General features: G+C 37.0%; 2 protein-coding genes and 1 long non-coding RNA gene across 3 annotated transcripts in view; 2 read left to right on the forward strand and 1 right to left on the reverse strand.

Annotated features, from left to right (window-relative positions):
* The window catches only part of LOC138704829 (retinol dehydrogenase 16-like), a 57,180-nt gene extending 50,408 nt beyond the window's left edge, over nt 1–6,772 (forward strand). The window contains exon 6 of the mRNA XM_069833126.1: nt 6,585–6,772. Within this exon, the coding sequence (XP_069689227.1) occupies nt 6,585–6,647 (63 nt within the window). The 3' untranslated portion in view covers nt 6,648–6,772. The remainder of the gene's footprint in view (nt 1–6,584) is intronic.
* The window catches only part of LOC138704835 (uncharacterized), a 412,725-nt gene that overhangs the window by 291,456 nt on the left and 96,514 nt on the right, over nt 1–24,755 (reverse strand). The gene's annotated exons all lie outside the window — the stretch shown is intronic.
* The window catches only part of LOC138704833 (short-chain dehydrogenase/reductase family 9C member 7-like), a 91,890-nt gene continuing 83,815 nt past the window's right edge, over nt 16,681–24,755 (forward strand). The window contains exon 1 of the mRNA XM_069833139.1: nt 16,681–16,977. The gene's annotated coding sequence lies outside the window, so the exon portion shown is untranslated. The remainder of the gene's footprint in view (nt 16,978–24,755) is intronic.

The raw sequence follows: 24,755 nt of genomic DNA on the forward strand, positions 1-24,755 counted from the left end.
GAAGCGCTTATTGAAAAGTGAAATAGTAGGCTATATCTCAAAAACCTTACGTGATACGAAGAAAATAGATGCATTTTCGGATTCAGCGCACATCAAACCATAAGGGAAGCATTGTTTTAAGTCAAAGCAAAATTCTTGTTCAGTGTTATCAGTTGGAAGTGGGCCTTGTCCGACATCCTTTTCCATAATTTGTTCACAAAATTGTCGACGCATTAGGTGACCGTTGAATTTGTTTTGTTAAACGACCTGCAGCTTTAACGGATGGAACTTCAAATTCAGTGACAGTATTCTTTGAACACTCGAACGATGCACCTATGCAGCCATTGCATGACGACCAACTGATCGTTGTGGGCTTCATATGGCAGGAGTTCGAACAGCATCGATATTATCTGGTGTACGAAAGGTTCGCGGTCTTAAAAATTTAAATTATGGTTTATTTAACGACGCTCGCAACTGCCGAGGTTATATCAGCGTCGCCGGTGTGCCGGAATTTCGTCCCGCAGGAGTTCTTTTACATGCCAGTAAATCTACTGACATAAGCCTGTCGCATTTAAGCACACGTGAATGTCATCGACCTGGGCCGCAACCCGCAACCTCGAGCACAGAAGGCCAGCGCTATACCAACTGCGCTACCGAGGCCGACTTTGCGGTCTTCCTACAGATTTATTTTTTTGAGAGCCCAACCAGTTTCCTCAAAATTATATATCCATGTGTTAATTACATTTGCTGATGGAACACGATTATGCCTTCCTAATTTAAAATGGAGATAAAAATTCTCTATACTCGGCCTCCACATTATCATTGTTCTTCTAACATGCTTTGACTGCAAACGCACGATGCACGCTACTTCACTGCGTTATGATAACAAAATGACAAGATGTCTTTAGCAGGATTCTCGGATATTTTCCCGAATCCGCATTTGCGAACATTCATTTTCCCGAATACAAAATTCCCGAATCCACATTCCCGACAGATATTTTCCCGATTTCTACGATTTCAATTTTCCCGAAATTCCATTTACTCGAATACAAAATTCCCGAATCCACATTCCCGATTTCTTTGATTTCCATTTTCATGATAATACAGTAGGCCTAGTGTATATTACCACACAAATGTATTTAATATAATTATTGTATAATTAATTACACTTTTTCTTTACAAAGTGAAATAATGTCCAAGTGTCCTCAGGTATTCGAGGTGTCTGTTATCGGCCGCATAGGTGTGATAATCCTGCAGGATAATTCGTATTCATATTTGAAGTTGTAGCTACTCTCTCTGCGGCTGGCCCTTTCAGCTATAGGTGGGGGGAGGGGTGTTGAGACCTACAAAGTAGGACTTGTTTTAGTTACAAAGCACGTACGGTCAGGAGACCCGTGCATTGGATTTTAGAGAAAATTATAATATAACAACTGTATGTATAATACTAAATAAATCTATCTGCCTGCCTGCCTGCCTGCCTGCCTCCCTACCTACCTACCTACCTACCTACCTACCTACCTACCTACCTACCTACCTACCTACCTACCTGTCTGTCTGTCTATCTACTTGCAGGTTATTAGGTTGTTCAGAAGTAATCGCCCGCGCAGAACATTCTTTGTAACGTATGTACTTTTGCACAATCCCAGTATATTTTTCCTCCAGTCGCACTTGTGCTCTTTAAATACACGTAACTTCCCAGCAAATGCTTTTTACCTCCTCGCGCTGAAGTTATTAATTATTGTAGCTTCATCTGCCACGTTTCTCATAGCGTAATTTTAATAATTCTTTTTTGCTTAAATGTAGTTTTTGCAATTTTTTTGTTTCCTGGCATCATGCAGTGATTGTCAATTCATGTTTTACTGTTCAGGAATTTCTCGCGTAATATATTCGGGAAAATGAATAGTAAATGAAATTCGGAACTGTGGCTTCGGGAACTTGGCTTCAGGAAAGTAGCATTCGGGAAAAGGTAGCTTCGGGTAAACGTCCATTTGGGAATGCGGATTCGAGAAAATAGGTGGGAACGCGTTAGCAGGGTTTTATATGTCATTCAGCTTTACGTACCTTCCAGGCTGCCATTACACGTTTTAAAATTTCCCGTTCTTTTGAACCACCTTGCGTTCTTAACCCGAAAGACACAAACAAATTCACGCTTCCGGAGAGCAACCATTTTCCGTGTCAAAGATGTACATGAATTCATACATTAATTTTGGTTTCAGTAATGAAAGTATTCATTGCATACATTTTCTAGTATATGTCGTATGCGGTTTCAAAATACCTAATGAGATTCTGAAACCAAAGAAACTAAATCGACGTCTGAGAAGCGTTCATCCCAATCTTATTAATAAGCTATCAGATTATTTTGAAACAAAAAAAAGCTTCGAAGATGCTCATGAAAAGATGTGTATCAACTGGTGCTGCTGTCAGTCCTCATTCTTAATAGCTCATGAATTTGATAAAAATAACGGGACCTCACAATAGGTGAATCACTTGTTGAGCCATGTTTATTGCAAATTGTAAACAAGTTATTTGGAGAGTCACAGGCAAAGAATATAAAGCTAATCTCCCATTATAAAGACACCATTATTAGACGTGTAATATGATGATGGTCGATGAAAAGTCTGAGCTAATTTTATATTTATTTATTTATACTAATTATACAAAGCATAAAAAATCAGGAACACCCGTATGAGCAAAGCACTTGCTAGGGTGTAGTTCTATTATAATACAGTAATACAAAAATTAATGCATACAAATAATAATAACAATAATAATAATAATAATAATAATAATAATAATAATAATTATTATTATTATTATTATTATTATTATTATTATTATTATTATTATACACAAAACAAAAAAAAAACATGAAAAAAACTTTAACTATACTTAATATCAATTGAGGACATGGTCCGAATAAGGGTGTACAATGAGAAAATGATAGTGTTTTCAGATAAACGTAATTTAAATGTTAAGGAGCTTGCTACGCCGATCGAATTCAAGTTAAACAAATATTCAGGAACATATCCTTATTTAAATTCATTTTGAAATAAATGTAGACTAATAAAAGAAACTGTTGAGAAACAACATCACACTTTTTATACGCTCTTTTTCCGACAACAATGTTTTTTGTATTTAATGTGCTTAACCCTTAAAAGCCTGAATTATTTTTCGTCAAGTTTTTCGTTTATTTCGTTATAGATTAATTAAATGGATGTAATTGAACACAACAATGCTTTTGTTTTCTATTGTTGAAGCGAATGTGTGTAATTACAGGGCGTTACCATAATATGGTAACGCTAGGTCATTATGTTGTCAAATCTTAAAGAATGAGTTATTGCCTTATAATGACATCTTTCAAGCAATTTATTGAACTTAATTCAACTTTAGCATACAAATATATTTATCACTCATTCAGTGTTCTGCCCAAGGTCAGATCTTTCACTGCAAATCCAGCATTCTCCAATGTTTCCTATCTTCTGCCTTCCTGTTTGTCTTTTCATATGATCGATATATCTTCATGTCGTCTATCATCTGATATCTTCTTCTGCTCCGAACTCTTCACCATTTACTCCCGTTCACCACTCCTTCCAGTGCATCCGTCAGTAGGCAGTATCCTCTCAGCCAGTGACCCAAACAATTCCTTTTCCTCTTCCTAATCAGTTTCAGCATCATTCTTTCTTCACCCACTCTTTCCAATACGGCTTAATTTCTTATTGTCTGTCCACTTAATACATTCCATTCTTCTCCTTATTCACATTTCAAATGCATCTATTCGTTTCTCTTCACTTCGTCGTAATGTCCACGTTTCTGCCCCACACAATACCACACTCCATACAAATAATACAGAAAATACAAAAATAAGAAAATTACTTTCACAATACCTGAACAAATATACATAGGGTAAACTAGGGTCTGTTGGACAGTCGGGCATGTTGGACACTCCGTACTTTAACGTGTTACCACGCCACTTGTGGGCACCACATTCAGCTAGAAGTCAATGACGGAAGTAGCCACGAGTGGGGCTACTTCCGTCATTGACTTCTAGCTGAATGTGGTGCCCACAAGTGGCGTGGTAACACGTTAAAGTACGGAGTGTCCAACATGCCCGACTGTCCAACAGACCCCAGTTTACCCTAATAGAATTATTGTCGCAATATACTCGTATGAACAAAACACATTTTCGTAACATAACGTTTTACATTAATTTTTTCGTGTGATTTTCACATATTTCGGTAGTATGGTAAAACATATCTTATATGACAAAAAACATGGGTTGCAGAGACCTACATCAAATTTTGAGAAAGCTGTATGCCAGAAGAGCATTTTCACTAGCACATCCGTGTATCGGAATCACTAATGTTTCATTCCATCGTATCTTATATAATTATATAATCAAGTGTTCTGCGAGTGACGTCCAGAAAGTGAGTTTATCCGGAGCCGTTTACAGAGAGAAAACACAATTTCATGGAAAGATTTATTGGAATAAATACAGCAACTGTTGAACTATTTTTAAATATATTTCCCACCGGAATTGAGACATTTGTCACACCGTGGTATCAACTTTTGTCCCTCGTAGAAGTTTCCCGCCTGGAATCGGAACCAGTGTGTGACAGCCGTTTGCACCTCTCTGTTGAGCCTACGGTATCAAAAAGTCTCAATTCAGGTGGAAATATGTTGAAAAAATAGCTCAACAATTCCTGTATCTGTTCGAATAAGTCTTTCCATAAAATTATATTTTATTTCTGCAAACAACCCCAGGGAAACTTACTTTTTGGACACGTCTCGTAGCTCCATTGTCGCTGTATTTGGAAGTAGATGGTCACCCCTTGCCTTTTGGGGTGCTCCCGACTTCTTCAAATCTCCCATTTGAATTCTAATTCATTCAATGGTGAGCCAGATCTTCTACTTGGCTGCCAAGCATTTTGTATAGCAACATCTAACAATCATGTGGAAATGAACTAAAACAGTTTTTACATAGATAAAGCGAATTTTTATAAAGAAAACAAAATTTGTCACATCTCTGTCTTTAAAAGTCACTCTGTGGAGAAATCGATTGAACTGTTATAACATACTGCTTTATCCACTTACATTTCCCTGATGGTACCATTTCTACACATTGCAATGTTGATGGTATCATTCTCTTTCTATCACAGATGACTCTTCAATTTCCTCTTCTTCTGTAAAAGAAATATCGTCTGGTCCACCTGTTCTGTCGCTATTAACAAAAATAACCTCAGCTTCAGTACTTAGTTTCCTTCCACTTAGTTTGTCGAACATGACACCCTCTACATCTGCAGAGTTCTCGTCAGATACAAAATTGGGCTTTGGTGGCTGTATGTAGAATGCTCTAAATTTTAGTTTTCTAATTCCAAAAGTATCTCATGCACTTTCACGCACCTGTTTGTAACATTAATTTTGTTGCTTGTACTTTCTTGTAACTCCTTCATCTTACTGTTAGTAGCAAGAGAGCACAAAGAATGAGTGACAACATATTAGCCTAGCGTTACCATATGGTAACGTAAGAAAAAATGTATTATATCCACAACAATGTTACGGATTGTAAACTTGTGCTTGATGTACACGAATACTCAATCAACAATAAGTAAAATACCACAACAAACATTACAATCAAGTTCATCAAAGTAACAAATAAATTATCTTACTTCTTGTTGCTCTCCAAAATTGCTGCTGAGAAAGCAACATCTAAATCGTGCAGCTGCTATTGCCCAACTGGTATAATAAATTTGTGATTTCATAATGTAATAAGAAAGAACCATCATGTAGCTTGAATTCACAAAGAAAAATTCCAGTTTTATTAATTAAGGACGGGTATGAAGCAAGTTATATTGCTTTCTGCAATATAAGTTATGGTAACGCTAGGTTAAAATGGGTTAACGAACTTGTAAACCTCTACAAAACTGGTTTATTGAAGGACATAATATTTTTACATCAGTTATACCTGCTTTGCATTTATTGTACTTCAATAATTGCAAACTAATAGAGAATACTTAACTCAAACACGTATAAATAAAATATGTTCTTTTTTTTTACTTTTCTTTCTCCTTTTCTTTGTTATCATGAGTCATCAAACGTGTCTTCTGCTGCTGTTGTCATTTGTTCAAACACTGAACAAGAATTGATAGAAACTTCTTACGTCCTTTTCCTTGGAGGGGTTAATAGGTACCGGTTTCATTTGTGGTGGATTCAAACTCTTCATCTCTAACAATTCTACTGCAGTCTTCCAGATTAGAATGAAAGACGATGAGTACGAGGCTGACGCTGAAACTACACCAGATGGACTATACAGGCGCTGTTGGTATTTATGACTCAGGAAGGTCATTCCTTTGTAGGCAAGAAGCAAGAAAGGAATCTTGTTGAATTTTAGCACTCATATTCCAAAATAACCCAAAAATGGGTTGTTGATCTTCTTCAAATATGTTGTGATGACAAGTTTTAATAGAACACTTTCTTATAGAAACAAATTATTTTCCTGCCATTTGAGTTCCTTTATAAGTCGTGTTTGATTGGTCATTCTATTAGTTTTCCGTTCTTCTGTTTTCCATTTGTTTTTGTCCACACTTTCTTTTCTCCTTTGTTTTCAGACATGGTTTATGTGTAGCATAAGAGACGCATACGTGAACAATCTTCTTGGACTGAGTCACTAGAACAGCTGTTCCCAAACTTTTTCAGCCACGGAGCCTTTTTGAAGAAATATTTTATAGTGGAGCTCCAAGAAATGTTAGTGTTTAGTTCTATGTTTATAATATGTTGCATGAAGCATATTACACACGATACGTAAGTGTGAATAATAAGGTATATATATAAAGGAAACAATAGTAAAAAAGAGCTGGAGACAACATTATTTAAATCTACAAAATTATATAATGTTACATGTACACCCGAAGTTAATGTGAAGAATGTGCCTGTTTCTTGCGGCAAAGTTTGTTAATTCCGGTGTCACAGAAGTCAGTTGAAGACGCAGTTCGTCTTTCTGCTTCGAAACGAGCTCGATATTTTGCTTTTGTAGCCGTGAACCTAGAAAAGGCCGATTCACAGAGGTACGTAGTACCAAAGGGCAGTAAGAGCAATTTAACTTTAGAACTTAATATCGAATGATCCTCCCCTAACTGAGCCCAAACTTCGGGAAGTGGTTTGCTTTTAAATGATGCCTGACAGTCCGAAACCATGTCTATAAGTACCTCATATTCTGCCGCAATGAGGGCTGCTGGTTTTGACTTCACTGAAAATGGATCTACAATCCACTCATATTTCTTTCGAATCGATTCCTGAGTGTCCCTTTGAAAGTATGAATTCATATTTTGAAGCAAATTGTCAAGATATTATTTTATTATTGCTATGAATGAGTCATTCATTGTTATGTTATTTTCTTTGTAAAGTTTGAAGTCAATAAGAAACATGTCAGATCCTTATTCTCGACGCTTACTAGCACGGCAATTTTGTCATTATCATTAGCTTCGAATACAGTCTTCAGTTTGTCTTGTATGGTTGTGCTGAATTCGTTCATTTTTTTAATGTCTGCCAAGTAACATAATTTGCACAACCATTCCTGATAATTCTGATACTCTGCTAGCAAACTGTTTTGGTCATTCAAAAGTGAAGAAGAAATTCAAATAAACGGGACAACGATTTACCACGCGACAACCATCACATTTTTCCATATAATAACAATTAGTTGTATATTTCCCATATCTTCACACAGGATTTTGAGTAGCCTACACTGCAAAGATCGTATCTTAACAAAGTTGATAATTTTAACGGTGTTGTCTAGTAATTGTTTTAATAACACTGGCATTTTTTTTCGTTGCGAGGGCGTGTCGGTGTAGCACCCAACGACAACTTGTGCGGTTTTTTTTTTTTAACTTTCTTGATCCTTGTAACAGAGCCAGCAACAGGACCTACCGTGGCCTTTGCGCCATTTATGCACACGTCAATGCAATTGTCCCACGGTATCGAGTTTTCAATGAAGAAGACATCTATCAGGGAAAAAAAATTCAGTACCGCTTGTAGAGGATGGCAATGGCTTGCAGAACAAAATATTTTCATGAAAAGAACCTGAAAATTCGTACCGCTCAAACGTCATTAACACAGCTAATCGGCAACGTCCGTGGATTCGTCAAGTTGTAGCGAAAATAGTGATTTTATAGGAGTTTCATCAAGGGTAGGAGGTTTATCAGCAAGAGCCAGGTCATGACTGATCGAGTACGACGCTTCCAGTGCTTTCTCGTTATTTGTCTTTACACGAGATAAAAATGTTGTCTGATCTGCATGGAGTTCTTCACTTTTTCTTTTGAAGTAGTATACAGTTTTATTTGTGAAGTCAGGATGAGTTTCGAAATGTCGCCTAAGCTTGGCAGGGAACATAGAACTATTGGACAGAACTTTGTTACGAGGGTACGCTGAAAAGTAATGCTTTTTATTTTTTTCGCTGTGAATATACTGTAGTTAAAATACGAGGCGCATCCAGAAAGTAAGTTTCCCTATTAAAAAAAAAGAACACACACTTTCAGGAAAACATTTATTGGCAACAGGTACAGCAATGTTTCAGCTATATTTCAACATAGCCACCATCAGAATTGAGACACTTGTATCGTGGGATCAACTTTTGTATCCCTCTGTCGTAGAACTCTGCCGCCTGTGAATGGAACCAGCGTGTGACAGACGTCTTCAGCTCTTCGTTGTTGCCAAAACGCTCACCGGAGGACAGGAATTTCTTGAGGTGCAAGAAAACGTGAAAATCGCTGGGAGAAAGATCAGGACAGTAGGGTGGATGATCAAAGAGCTCCCAGCCAAATTCCGTCTAAAACAGCTGCTGTGCGCCGAGCCGTATGTGGAAGAGCATTGTCATGGAGGAGCACAACACCTGCAGTAAGCATTTCACGCCTCTTGGAACCAGCGTGTGACAGACGTCTTCAGCTCTTCGTCGTTGCCAAAACGCTCACCGGAGGACAGGAATTTCTTGAGGTGCAAGAAAACGTAAAAATCACTGGGAGCAAGATCAGGACTGTAGGGTGGATGATCAAAAAACTCCCAGCCAAATTCCGTCAAAACAGCTGCTGTGAGCCGAGCCGTATGTGGACGAGCATTGTCATGGATGAGCACAACATCTGTAGTAAGCATTCCACGCCTCTTGTTTTGAATGGCACGTCGCAATTTTCGCAGTGTTTCACAGTAACGGTCAGCGTTCACTGTTTCACCTCTTGGAAGAAAGTCAATGAGCAGAATGCCCTTCCTGTCCCAGAACACCGTGCATATCACTTTCCGTACCGACAGCGTCTGTTTCAATTTCGTCCTGACCGGAGATTCACTATGCCGCCAATGCATTGACTGCCGCTTGGTTTCCGGGGTGAAGTGCGAAATTCAAGTCTCATCGCCCGTGACGATCCTGTCGAGGAACTCGTCGCCGTCATCGTGATACCGTTGCAGAAATGTCAGTGCTGCTCCTAAACGTTGCATTTTGTGTTCGGGTGTCAGGTTTTTCGGCACCCACCTGGCACACACTTTCTTGAACAGCAGGTGCTTAGTGACAATCTCATGCAACAAGGATCGCGATATCTGTGGAAAATGGCTGCTCAGCTCCGTAATCGTGAAGCGACGGTTCTCAATGATGCACTGCCGCACCAGCTCAACACGATCATCATTGATGAGGGACGGTCGCCCACTGCGCTCTTCATCATGGACACTTTGACGACCTTCGGAAAACTGCCTACACTAGCGACGCACCATCTGCTTACTCATGATGTTAGGCCCATAGACCTGACAGAGCTGCCGATGAATTTAAATTGGCGCAATGCTTTGTGCATTAAAGAACTTTATCACCGACCGAACCTCGCAGGCGGCGGAAGAAGGAATAAGATCTTCCATTTCGGACTACTGCTGCCACGCTACTGGCACCAGGCGGGACCTGTCCGGCTGGCATATGATTGATACGTCATAGATCTGTTACGCATGGGCAATTGAACGGCTAATTACGTTTACTTTCAAGGGAAAAAAATCGGGAAAGTTACTTTCTGGATGCGCCTCGTATTACTGAATGTAGATTGTAATTTTTATTTTAAAGTAAAAGATTTAAAAATTTCATTAAGTCAAAATAAATTATAAGTGTTAAACCAATAGTTCTAGGTAGGTTTGTACAAATGCACACAAATTTTTACTGCAATGTCTTATAAACTGTCCGAGTTATCAGGAAAACCGTTTTAATATTTCTAATAACCTGTAACGGTAATGTAATAAATATGAAAATACTATACAATTGCAAAAGTGATTTAGAGTAACAGGAGGCTAAGACCCGGAATTTTTATCAATGTTGTTCCTCTGATCACATTATTCATTATTTTAATCAGGTTTTGATGGTTCAATATTATTCCTTATAGTTTTACTTAACTTTTGTCAAATCGTGGAAATTGTATTTTTTATTTAAATTAGACTTATAGGAATGTATATGAGATAGAAGAATTAGGATCTTTACTCTAACTACTGGGGTAATATTCCGCAAAACATGGAGCAAAGATCCCAAAAAACATCAACACAATACTTTACTTTACTTTAAGAATGGGAAAGATAGACTTATAGTTAACAAATAAGATTTCACCAGGCAAATTAATGTGAAACAAAATGCGTTAACTGACAGAATTACATGAACATGGCGAAGAAATGTTTATAATAAATTAATTTGGAAAAGATGTCATAATGGAAATCAACACAAAACATGTTACACAAACTTATAAATTTACTTGAAACAAATATTATAAGTGTGCTAAATTAAATGAACACTTATCAGATGCCACAAACGAATTTTTCCCTCTCATAACTTCAGCAATTTTCATGTCACCAGATCTCACATATACAGAGTCGCCAAAAAAATGCATAGACTCTTTAAGGAACGAAAATTATTTATTATGCGTTTGTTTTACATTTAAATACTGATCACACATGTAGTACTGTCTTCAGTTAAGCACATGGTCACTTTATATGTTCAAAACGTTGAGCGAAAGACCATACTACAACATACTCGTAATTAAATCAATTGACAATATCAATATCTCGAAACAGTCTGACAAAATTTGTATATATTTTTTTGGCGAACTCTGTATTACACTTCACCATATCTTCTGTTGGGGATCCTCAGATGTTCCATTACATCATGGGCATAAAACATCAGTTTCTGTATACTTTTCTGCACAAAGACGTCTTCTTACTGTGGATTTCTTGCTTCTTTTAATCTTTGAACTCCTTTATTCGGAGTTGAAATGAGAAGAGTTGGCTTTTTTTCCCCATTTCTCATGCGCTTTCTGTAAGAAACGTACCAATCTTTGATAAGAGAAGAACTTAGGACGGGAATACATAATTGGTATTTTGCTTCACATTCCTGATGCCGAAGGAAATGGACTTGGGAAGCACCAGATTCTCTAGATTTTACAACATCCCTTTTATCTTCCCCTATTTTTTATACTTATCCTGTCACCTCTTTAAATATTTCCATGACTGTTTACAGAGTTTCTGCCGATGTACCTACTTTCCACGGGATGGTAGGTTACATTTTCATTGGTCTGTTCATTTTTTGTTGATATATCTTCCATTAACTGGTCGGTTATATCAGCGAGCAAAGAAGTCTTCATAAGAAAACACAAACCTATTGTGGAGCACAATTCCGCAAGTTTTGAAGCCTTTAACTGCTTTCTCCACTATAGGGATTTCATGTATGCTGAACAAAATAGTTCAACAACCATACACCAGGTTAGTACTTTCTCTGGATGGTTCACCATACATTGGTCACAATTTGCAGCATAAAATTCCTGAAGTTCCGTGAAGAAAGATCAGTCCAAAGGTTGAATTTTTATGACTGCTATGTGGTGGAATGCCAAGTAAGTGAATTTAATATTGTCTATCATGTTATTGCATCCAGAGAAATGTTGGACGAGTGATTGGATTGTATTCTGTGCTTTGAATATAATTCTGGAAGTGTTTTAGTCAGTAAACGAAAACAATATAATTAATGAATCGGATTCCGACAGGAACATTACTCAACGCGAAGGTGCTCCATGCAGAAGTTCAGATTTTGCGCTCCCGTACAAATATCATGCCGGAGGTACATACGAGTAATTTCCACTAGTGCACATGCAGAAAACAACTAACTGTTTGTCCTCTTTCTTACCTTTTATTGAAATTGCTTTCGGAACCTTGTTGGGGACTTTGGGAACTTCACTTTCATCCCTATCGAAAATCCTGGTTTTTCAGAATTACTTGGATCAAAATTATCAACAAATTTTTTACTCTAATTTTATTAAATCCCATTATCCCACTTCATATGTCGTACCGATGTGGTCCAATCGAGTCACCCATCTGTGTCTTGCGGTTGAATCGATGAAAAATACTGCTTCGTACAGCGTACTGGTATGCAAATTGACGAAGTGTTTCAAACGTCAGGTCATAAAATAGCAAGTCTAAATTTCTTCAGTATTCTGCCAATTCATTTCCTTCATTATGTACGAGTAAATATAATAAAGAATTGTTTTATAATTTCAGTCAACATCTTATCAATTAAAACAGAAAACATTTTTTTTGTAGTAATTGACAAGTTGTTGACTGAAATTATAAAACAATCCTTTATTATATATACTTTCAACTTATCTAAAATCTTAACCTCAATTTGATTTTAAACTTGAAAATTAATATTTCCTGCATACTAGCAGAAATATTCATACACTATATAGAACAGACATACATACTAAACAAAGACAACAACAAACACGCAGACAACATCATAATTATATTGGCACAGATACGTAGATGACATACTAATACTATACAAAGGAAACAAAATACAGATCCAAAACCTACATAAACAAAATACACCCAAAGCTACAGTACATTACACATTAGAAATTGAAAACAACAAATCCATAAATTTTCTAGACATCACAATAACAAAAGTCGACATCAAACACACATTCAAAGTCTACAGAAAACCCATAACAGCAACACACATACACAACACATCCAACCACCCTACACAACACATCCAACCACCCAACACAACACAAACAAGCTGCATTCCGAACAATGGTACACAGACTACTCAACATACCAATGAACCAACATGATTACAAAGAAGAACTAAACACAATCAAATACATACCACAAGAAAAGGATACAACCCCAACATGTATGTATTTATGTATTTATGTATGTATGTATGTATGTATGTATGTATGTATGTATGTATGTATGTATGTATGTATGTATGTATGTATGTATGTATGTATGTATGTATGTATGTATGTATGTATGTATGTATGTATTTTTTTTTATTGGAAGCATGTTCCATTACAAGGTTAGTAATACTACATGCCTTGTTGATCATTCAATACAATTCTAAATTACTATTAGATAATCACTATTAGATAAATGTCACATATGGCTTCACTGTTCTTCGAGTCTGGTTCATAATTATCTAGTTCCTTCCCATTTATGTTTATACTTGATACACTGCTATATCGCTAGTATTACTAAGAGATGAATATTATATAGTTACACAATTTTCACTATGGCTACTGATTGCACTTGTTATATTGTTATTACACTACTATACGAGTATACACTATTTACAACTCTGTTTCTTTCTTTGCTCTCTTCTTCTTCCTTTTGGGGTTATAGCTTTTCTAAATTTACAGATTGAACAAATTCTATGTATTGTTTCTTATATTTAAGTATTAGTTCACTCAATGTGTTAGTCCAGTGACCACCTAGTTTTAGGATGTTGTTTCTGAACACACTTCTTTCTTTATCAAGAATAGCACACTGGAAGATTAGATGCTCAGCTGTCTGATCGCCCTTCCCACAAGGGCATTCGGGGCTGTCCAATATGTGGAAACGGTGGAAGTAGACCTTTAATTTTCCGTGGCCGGTTAGGAATGTCGTAAGATTATTATTCAAGGGGATACTGACCCGGAGTCGGTCCTTTACACTGGGAAAATATGATTTGGTGACTGGTCCTCTAGTTGTTGTCTGCCAGTCCTTTTCCCATTGAGACATGCTTTCCTCTTGTGGTACTCGTAGCCACTCACTTTCAGGAATCCTCTCGTAGCACACTTCTAGGTCTTTATTCCTTGCTGCTCTCTTGGCTAATTTGTCTGCTAGTTCGTTGCCTGCAATACCGACATGCGCCTTGACCCATGTGTAGTGGATAGTCCATCTCTGCTCCTTCATTTTTCTTGCCTGTTTTCTGATTGTTTCAATGATATTTTTGTGGTTGTTGGGATTCCGTAGCGAATCTAATGTTATGAGGCTATCTGTATGGATTATAGCTGACTTCTGCTTATCCTGTAGGTTGTCGAATGTGGATATTTTTTCAAGTTCTTTCAAAATAGCTATCTGCTCAGCTTGGTTGTTCGAACATTGGCTATGTAATTTGAATTGCATTTGATGTGCGAGCTCTTGGTCTATAAAGATAGCAATTCCCGACCCCACTTCAGAATTACTTTTGCTTCCGTCTGTAAAGACTTCTACTGTGTAGTTCATACCTTCTTGCTTGTCGTTGAATTCAACTATATCTGCAGGATGCGGCCATTGGTGTAATGCAGTGCTGTATCTATCTCATATCCTTGAAATCGATGTCCAGTTTTAAATGTATAACAGCTAGCGATCTTGTGAATCTCTATTAAGATAGGTGTAGCCTTAGTTAAGATACACAGTGCTTCGTGAGATACTGTTCGGTAGGCTCTCGCCATTTTTATGTTTATTAATCTCTGTACTCTCTTTATTTTAGCTGAGTTGTGTGACTTGTTCATTGCTTCTATCCACATCGGTGCCCCATATGAAATCAAAGGTACAATTGCCCCTTTGTAAATAATTCTTAGTACATCGGTGTTAAGCCCCCAGTTGATTTTTGCCGATTTACCATGTATGTATGTATGTATGTATGTATGTATGTATGTATGTATGTATGTATGTATGTATGTATGTATGTATGTATGTATGTATGTATGTATGTATGTATGTATGTATGTATGTGTGTATGTATGTATGTATGTATTCACACTGCAAATGGGTATAGACAACATAATACGAAAGACAAAACGTAGTCACAAAAACATAATAATACAACACAAACACAAGAACACAAAAAATACATCACACTAACATACGAAAACAAAAACACAGACAAGATTGCAACCTCATTCAAGAAATTAAATTACAACATCGCATACAGAACAAATAATACTCTACAAAAATATCTCAACACACAAACAACACAAATAAATACGACCACACAGGCGTATACAAACTCAAATGTAACATCTGCAACAACTTCTACATAGGACAGACAGGCAGATCATTTGAAACACGTTACAAAGAACACATCACAGCCATAACAAAATTACAAAACACATCCACATACGAAGAACACGTCACAAATGCTAACTACACCTACAGAAGCATCAACACAGACATGGAAATTCTACACATCCAACTAGAAAGCCAGAAACTAAACACACTAGAACAATATGAAATATACAAACACCAAAAACACCTCCAAATGAAATTCTCAACTCACAACCGAATTTCAGAACACACACACACTCTTTGACTCCACATTACACTACACAAACATACCCACAGGAAAAAAAACAAAAGGCGCCAAGAGCAGCAACAACCAGTTTTGAAGAAGACCCATAACAGGTCGAAACATGTTACCCAGGTACGATAGGATTTTAACACGAGAAAGACATATAATACATATTCCGAAGTTGAAAATTAAATATAAAGTCCAGCATTCGGATCATTGCTCCATTTATCAAGCGGATCTTTGTCTTATACGGCAGGCTAAAGAACTCAAGCAAGTACAGCCATTCAGATAAGAAATTGTGAAATTACGAACTAAGCGTATTGCTCGTTACAGACAACGAAATAAACCACGAACAAAGAAAGGCGCTGCTATTAATATATTAACGTCGATTACTACTAATATGCAGGTCCAATATTATAGCAGAATAGTGTAAAATTCAAAATACCTCACTATTTTCAGTGCATTAGACGGAGAAACACCAAACTTTGTAAAAACATAACTTCTTAGATGACAGACAATACCTCAACAATGCAGCCATGTGTGAATTGTGGAAACCGAAACATTTAGGATAGGATCTTTACCCCATGCAGATTTTTACCCCTTGTTACTCTATACTCGGAATTAAAATGCCAAAGTTACAGATTTATTTATTGCTGAGAAAAAGTACTGAATAATTCAGTTGAAATTATTTCAATAATTTTTCAGTAAGTAAAAGTACTTAAAGGTTATGTCTCCCCTTAACGAACTCAATTTTATACATCACGCACCTTGAAAAACATACTGGTGACAGAGAATTGTTGGTATGTCACAGGGGAACCCAAGCAACCGGAAAAAAAAAAAACCATATTGGCAGGACTACAGACTTGTGGAACGGGATTTGAACTCAAGTCCCATGGATTATAAGCCCATTAAGCCGCCATGGTGGTATATAACAAAACATTCAATACATTCCTTTTTTTTCCAAGTTTCCTAAGCTCCTCCATGGCACGCCCTCCTAAAAATGTTCTACACCCCACTAGGTTGAGCGCCTCTCAGTTTGGGAACCATTGGTTGGTCCATTTAATTTAAAATTAAAATTTCGCTTCTATAAGTCAGCTGACATCGTTACGGAATAACAGTAATCCGTATGGGGGAATTACGCAATCAGTTCGCTCCTGGCAATTCACAAGAATGTCGTGAGCCGTTTCCTTCGAGATTACGAAATCAACTAACCTTAACAGAGGGGAATGAAACCGGTAATCTTTTCAGCTGGACTACGTAAGATTTAATATTTCCTTCCCGTCGGAGTCTTTTATACTGCTGTTCACGCGAGGTCCACACAGTTCTTCACTGTGATCCTACAAACGCATGTGTGAGGACTACAACGGTATATCAGTAATTTTACATTCGTAATCAGAAAATCAACAGAGGTAATATGCTTATAATTTATTAAATAATTATCTTTTGTATGTATTAGGATGGTGCATAATTTCGTAGCATTTTTTGTTCGTCATTACAACACTGCGTTGTTAAGAGATTGTTCATCGTTTGTCATTCATTGTTTGGAGTATTGTGCTCGTAAATACGCCTTGAATTTTGTGGATCTGAAGAAAGTATGTGCTGTTTGTGAACTAAAGAAGATGGAGTATCAAGTGAAAAAAAACGAGTTCGAGTTTAATAGAAGAGCAAAGGTAGCGGAGACGGCACGAAACATTTCTGCCGTTTACGGAGAGAACACCATAAAAAAAATGCAAGAAAATGGTTGTCCTTTTAACACACAACAACCCTTACTTAAGTCAGTGTCCACCCACAGATGATGTTATGTCTCTGGTGGGATAAAGAAGGCGTTGTGTACTACGAATTGCTTTCCAGGAATGTAACCATAACTGCTGACATTTACTGCCAACAAATCAGACGCCTAGCGGCCGCCATTGAAGAAAAGCGACCGGGAAAACTGAATCAAGTGCTGCTGCAACACGATAATGCACGTCCTCATTCCGTTAATATAACGAAAGCAGCTATCCAGAAACTTGGATGGGAGATGATTCCACGTCCCCCATATTCTTCCGATCTTGCACCCTCAGATTTCCACGTTTTCTGTTCTCTATCCAACAATCTTCAATGAAACTCATTTGATAATGAAGATGCTTTACAACAGGGATGTCGAACAGCGCTCTCAAGCTGTGAAATGAGTAGGTAGGCCTACTGTTTCCTACCATAGCTGAGCTCGCCGTTGCAGTGTTCTGTACGGATTGTGTTTATTAACTCTGGCGGCTGGTATGGATATGGAACGACGTTTCAATAGTGACTGGATAGATAAGTATTTCTTTATCTTGAAGGACGGAAAGGCACATTTCTTAATATGTAGGAAGGAACTTTGATACATTAGCCATTATAATATTATAAAGCATTTTAATTCAACACAGGCTGAAGCTTATGGACCAGAAAAGTTATTCGGTTCCGCTCGTGAAAAGACTGTAGAGGAATTAAACAAGATTAAATTCGGAAAACCTTTCATCATTATCATCATCGGGTGTTAGTAGAACAAGCTTGATTCGTGCTAGTTACAAAATTTGTGAAAAAATTACAACGGCTTCAAAGCCATTTACTGGCGGAGAATTTGTGAAAGAATGTCTCACAGCTGTTGCATAAGAGATATGTCCAGAATACATTACTGCTTTTCAATCTTTAAGTTTGTCCCGTAATGTTGTTGCAGAGCGTATTTCAGAAATGGGAGATAACTTGGAGGGACAACTGATAGCAAGAATGAAAACTTTTACTTGTTACTCACTAGCTCTTCATGAAAGTACCGACCGCAAAGATATGACGCAGCTAGCTATATTCATGAGGGATGTAGATTGAGATTTTAATGTTCATGAAGATCTCTTAGATGTCGTTTCACTAAAGGATCGAACTCGAGGACAAAATATTTTTGAATCTGTAACAAAAACTATGAACAAATTTCAACTTCCATGGAAAAACTTAGTGTGCATAACAACATATGGCGCAGGAAACAGGATTTGTGGGAAGAGTACGAAAATTCTTAACTCAATAAGGACTCGATGCAGACAAGATTAAGATAACACTGGTCTGCGATGAAAAAGTTTGAATGTTTTTAGGGTATGTTTAGCACGCTGAAATCAAATTCAAAGCCAGAAAGTTCCTATCACGTACCATTTTTTTTTTTGTTATTTTAATTTTCTTATAATATATTACGACAATTTATAGCGTAATTGTTTAAACTATAATACTTTAACATTATGTAGTTTTAGTATGTTAGGATATGAAAACCAAATGTATTTAACATATTTTTAAGGTGTTTATATTGAAAACCAAGGACAACAGATGTTTCTTAGCAGATAGAGAGTACAAGCGTATAAGGAAGTTACGGTGAAATAACGTTCAGCCTTGCCATTATCTTTATTTGTGGGAGATAGAAATGTCAACTATTCCTTGGTGAGAGACTCAACTCAACTCGTCTAGTTCCTCTCACATTTCAATAATCTGTGTTTCATCTGGAAACGAAACGAAATCAGTTTTTGAAGCTTTATTGTGGAGTAGATTGTTGAGAGTTTTTAGTTCAGTAAGAAAGTATTTACCATGACGCATCGAGGAAGTGTAAATAATCCAGACCATTTTTGTTATATAACTGATGTAAGATATACACATTGCCTAAGCAGAGGCGTAATATTGCGGGTTTTGTGAGAAAGCCATATCATGCCTATTTTGGAATCAAACTTGGAGACCAAAGTAAAGCTTGAGCACCACAAAAGTATGTAGAGTATGCACTGAAGAACTTAGTCATTGGATCAACGGCAGAAGACCGTCGCTATCTTTTGGAGTACCTATGGTTTGGAGACAGCAGTCGAACCATAATAATGACTGCTACTTCTGTTCGTGTGATGTGAAGGGATACAATTCTAAAAATAAAAAGTATCCAGTTGTTCGGTCAGCCATTTTACCTGTGTCCCATGGGCGTGATGTACCAATCCCTGTGCGACCAGAAAATCTTGAACAGTTTCCATTCGAGTCTGATATAGAAGAGAGGGAAAATGTGACGAGTGACAGTGACAGTGACTATCTACCAATGTCTGGTGCTGCAGAACGTTGGTGTTTTAACCAGAGTGAATTAAATGTCTTAGTGAGGGATCTTGCCCTCCCTAAAGAGTTAGCTGAGTTGTGAGGTTCTAGACTCCAAGAAAAATTTCTGTTGTGCCCAGAAACATCATTCTATTGGTACCGACAACGCGAAATAGGTTTTCAATCCTTTTTCTCCGAAGATGATCATCTTGTATATTGCAGTAATGTGAAAGAATTTATGCTAAAACTTGGACTTCCAAACTATGACCTAAGTGAATAGAGACTGTTCATTGATGCTTTCAAGCGAAGTGTAAAGAGTGTCCTCCTTCATAACAGAAACATTTTTGGTTCAGTGCCCGTTGCCTATTCAGTGATCCTCAAAGACTCATGTACAAATTTGCAACTGTTGTTATTGCGACTGAACTACATTGAACACAACTGGCACGTTTGTGATGATTTCAAAGTTCTTACTATAATGCTGGGTCAACAATCTGGTTTTACCAAATTTCCATGCATTCTTTGTCTGTGGGATAGTAGGGCACGAGTTGATCACTGGACTGTGAAAGACTGGTCACCTCGACGAAATCTGAAAGTCGGTTCTAAGAATGTTGTGCGCCAAAGCCCTGTGAGTCCTTCTAAAGTTGTGCTGCCACCTCTTCACATTAAGCTTGGCTTAATGAAACAGATTGTAAAGGCTTTAAATAAGTAAGGAGACTGTTTCAAGTACATATGTGAGAAATTTCCACTACTATCTGAAGCAAATTAAAAGAAGATATATTTAATGGTCCTGACATAAGAAAACAGATGTCTGATTCAGCATTTCCAGATGTCTGGATGAAAAGGAGAAAGCAGCATGGATATCTTTCTGTGAATTTGTTTTAAAATTTCTTGGTAAGAACAATGATCTTAATTGCCGAAACATTGTGGCTAACATGCTTGAAGCATACAAGGAACTTTGTTGTAACATGAGTATCAAAATTAATTTTCTGTTTTCTCACCTAGATTATTTCTCCGAAAATCTAGGATTTTTTAAAGAAGAGCAAGGTGAACGATTTCACAAGGATCTGTAGGAGTTCGAAAGGAGGTACCAGGGACGATCGAGCATCAGTGTGCTTGCTCATTATTGTTGGATGTTAAAGTGTAAAATACCCAGTGGCGGCTCGTGGGTATTGAATTCAGGGGGGCTGCATATAAAAATAAACCATGCAAATTATCTTATTTAAAGATTAGTTCCATGCGCCTTGTCTTGTAGGTTGCGGACTTTTGAATCAACTTCTTATTAAAATCCGATGTCGTTTAACATAGTCTTTACAATGGAAAACATAGCTAATGCGGTCAGTCTCTCTTCTCTCATCGTATTTCTAAGATAGGATTTCACTCTTTTCAAACACGAAAAGCAACGTTCTGGTTCGGAAGTTGTCATTGGTATGGTGATAGCTATGCGTAGTAGTACCACAACTTCTGAAAATGAGGCCTGCAAGTTCTCAGATAGAAGAAACTGCAAGAGCTTGACTGCGTCACTGATATTTCTGAATTCTTGTCTCTGATACAACACAGTGAGTTACGGTTTTAGTTTGTCTTTATCGAACATTAAAAAAAGCTTCACACATACATTTACGTCATTTTCAGGAAATGAGCTTTTGTAGCATTCAAATTTTTCTTGACACAGAAGAGAAGATAATATCAGGTGATCTATGAATTGGAATCGGGTGTTAGCTTAGGACACTTTTTAGAGTTTTCATTTTCACAGATCTCGCCGTTCAACTGTGCACTGTTCCGTATTGTCTGTATGGCATTAACAAAGCTTGATATGCGGAGTCGGCCTCGGTAGCATAGTCGTTCTGGGTTCGATCCCGGCCCAGGTCGATGGCATTTAAGTGTGTTTAAATGAGAAAGGCTCATGTCAGTAGATTTACTGACATTTCAAAGAATCCTGCGAGACAAGATTCCGGGACACCGGCGACGCTGATATAACCCCTGCAGTTGTGAGTGTCGTTAAATAAACCACAATTTAATGTTTTATATGCAGATTTGGACCTTAGAAATATCTAACTGGCGATGTTGTAGTTGGTTGTATAATATATCTACATGATACATCAATAAATGAAAAAATCTGAGCCAGAAATTGAATTCAGGACCTTCAAGAGCACGCACCAGGGCGCTTGCCTCCTTTATTGTGATGTTGTTAGATGTTTCGGATTCCATTATGGTTTGAAAACATTCTAGCAATGGCTCCTTCTTCTCATGAACAACATTTACTGTTCTTATTTTAAAACTCCATCTTGTTGCCCCAGCTGATGGAATTGTCTTTAAAACACATTAATCTAATACAGACTGAGTGGATATCAAGAGAAGAAAGCAGGGATACTGGATAAGTCAGCAAAAAATATGCCAGCCTTTCTATTTTGTTTAGCGGCTCTTTCCGTTATGAGATTCAACTGATTGGCACTTAATTTCACATTTCTCCTGAACTGTTAAGGTTCTGAAGTGAATAGACTGTAAATATTGTACAGAATTAAAAATTGTTACACTTCTTGTACTCACAACATTAAAGAAAATGTATTTAAAACTGCGCGCAACTGACAAGTTGCTGCAAATTTTGCAGCGCCTGGTGACTCTGGATTCATGGTCAGGGGCAGCAGAGGGAGGGGCAAAACTAACGCGCAAAGCATCCGAGAAGAGACTGGCAGCTTCAGGGGAGGAAGTGGCTTCACCCATAGTCCTTGTCTCTGGCTTCGCTCTGGCAGCACTAGGGGAGAAAGTGACTTCACTAACGATTGCGTGCATGTCAATGAGAGCGAGATTTAAAAAAATTCGAGCCGCTAAATAGAGACTGTATAATAAATGTATTTCACAACATAAAATGAGACAAGATTCACAAATGTCTGGGGGTGCTGCAGCTCCGCAGCCCCTCTTCGAAAGCCGCTCCTGAAATTACCTGAAGACAAACATAAGAGAAATAAGAGCAGGAGGACTTTCTCAACTAAGAAGCAAGTGGTGTAATTTTTTGTATGATACATTGTGTTAATTTACACATCCAATAGTGAAGTAAACAAAACAAAACAATGCAAAAACACTCTAGTGACATATATTAACAACCATACACATAATTGCAGCAAGTTGTGTCTTTTAAATATTGCTTTTACATTTGAAATAAGAAAGTGAAATGAAAAAGTTTGTGATGAAATTCACGTAATGATACAATACATTTAAAATGATTTTGCAAACAAGTAAACGGATTGAAAATTCGGGTTCAGCACATCGACATTATATAAAATCACATTATTTACTTTAGGCAACAAACACAAAGTTTAAATTCGCAGGCTAGTGATAATTCATTGCCTTATTCATCGTGAAAATCTATGTGCACAGTCTATCACTTTGAACAATGTTATGACGATAGTTGTGAGAACAGTGAACCTTATTCGTTCACATGCTTTACGTCATCGACAGTTCCGACAATTTCTTGATGATATTAATTCTGATTATTCGGATGTATCCTATTACTGCAAAGTCAATTGCCTTAGTCGTGATAATATGCTGGAAAGGTTCTTCCATCTTCGTAGTGAAATGAAGACATTCCTAGAAACTCAAAATTTGCCAATTCCAGAACTATCGAGTGAGGACTGGATTTATGATTTGGCCATTTTGACGGATTTGACTTTGTACCTCAATTTTCTTAATAAAACTTACAAGGTAGGGACAGACTCATAATTAACATGATAGATTACCTGAAGGCTTTCATGGACAAGTTTAAAATGTGGATTAACCTAATTGATAAGGAGGAATTGCATCATTTTGTATGTTTTGTCTTTAATGATAATTGTAAGCATTTGCTACAAAAGTATAAAGCACTGTTAGAGGATCTTCTCAATGAATTCAGCATCAGGTTTGAAGAAGTTGAGTCTATGAATCATGAATGGAAACTCTTCAACAATCCTTTCGAAATTCAGCCTCTAGATGTCGATAATGATTTAAGTTAGAAATATTCGACTTGCAAGACAACACACCATTACGCAATTCAGGAAACGTAGGTCTGAAATTGTATACTTCGTTGTCAGAAACTATATTTCCTAATCTTCACCAATCGGCGCGTCGTGTAATGGCAATGTTTGGGTTGACGTACATTTGTGAACAGTTTTTCTCAAAGTTAAATAACAATAAAACAGTCACAAGAACTAATATTAGTGACAGACATTTAGTGTCAGTGCTACGTCTGTGTTCTTCGGAGACAGAGCCCGAAATTGACAAACTTGTGGACAAGAAACAATCTCAAGTAGCAAAGAGGAAAAAATTGAATATAAATCAAAAGGTGAGTAAATTATTCAATTATACCGTAGGTTCATTCCATTGATATATTACCTTAATCACACTAAAATTAATTAATGTTATATACAAAAACAGTTTATGTTTCTGAACTTAGTTGCACTGCTACAAGACATACAAACAAAGTTGGTATTTTAAACATTATATTAACATTGTTATTATTATTATTATTATTATTATTATTATTATTATTATTATTATTATTATTACTATTTATTTCCGTCACTAACGAACATCATTCATGGAATGACCTACTAGGTAAAACGCTGTTGTCGTTATTATTATTATTATTATTATTATTATTATTATTATTATTATTATTATTAGCATCATCCTCATCAAGGCCTACATTCTTTGTTCATCAAAGTTTATCGAATGCAAATCTAAAATGAGCTCCTAATCAATTAGTAATATGTATAAAAGTTAACGAAGTACCAGCCACCGCATTAGTAGTTTCGCTTTTGTTTACGATCATTTGTCCATTCTGTCTGCTACCTGTGTTGAACCGTTGCACTGTAAGGAAGCAATGAAGGCTCTGCAGTTCACAGCTCGAGAGCGGTGTTCGACATCCCTGCTTTACAAACTTGGTTTGACGACTTCTTTATATGCAGTAGTAGTAGGGTTTAAGAAGGGCGCGTCAGCTACTATGGCTATTTGCGCCATTATCTAAAATTCTTAATATAACAAATACATAAATAATATAATAATCAGAGTGCTAAAAGAACTAAAAAGCGTTGTCACGATAAAACGAGGCACACAAATGCAGTATATATAAGGTGATTTCTACAGAATCATAAAAGTG

Source organism: Periplaneta americana, chromosome 8 (genome assembly GCF_040183065.1).
Source record: "Periplaneta americana isolate PAMFEO1 chromosome 8, P.americana_PAMFEO1_priV1, whole genome shotgun sequence".
NCBI classification, from domain to species: domain Eukaryota; kingdom Metazoa; phylum Arthropoda; class Insecta; order Blattodea; family Blattidae; genus Periplaneta; species Periplaneta americana.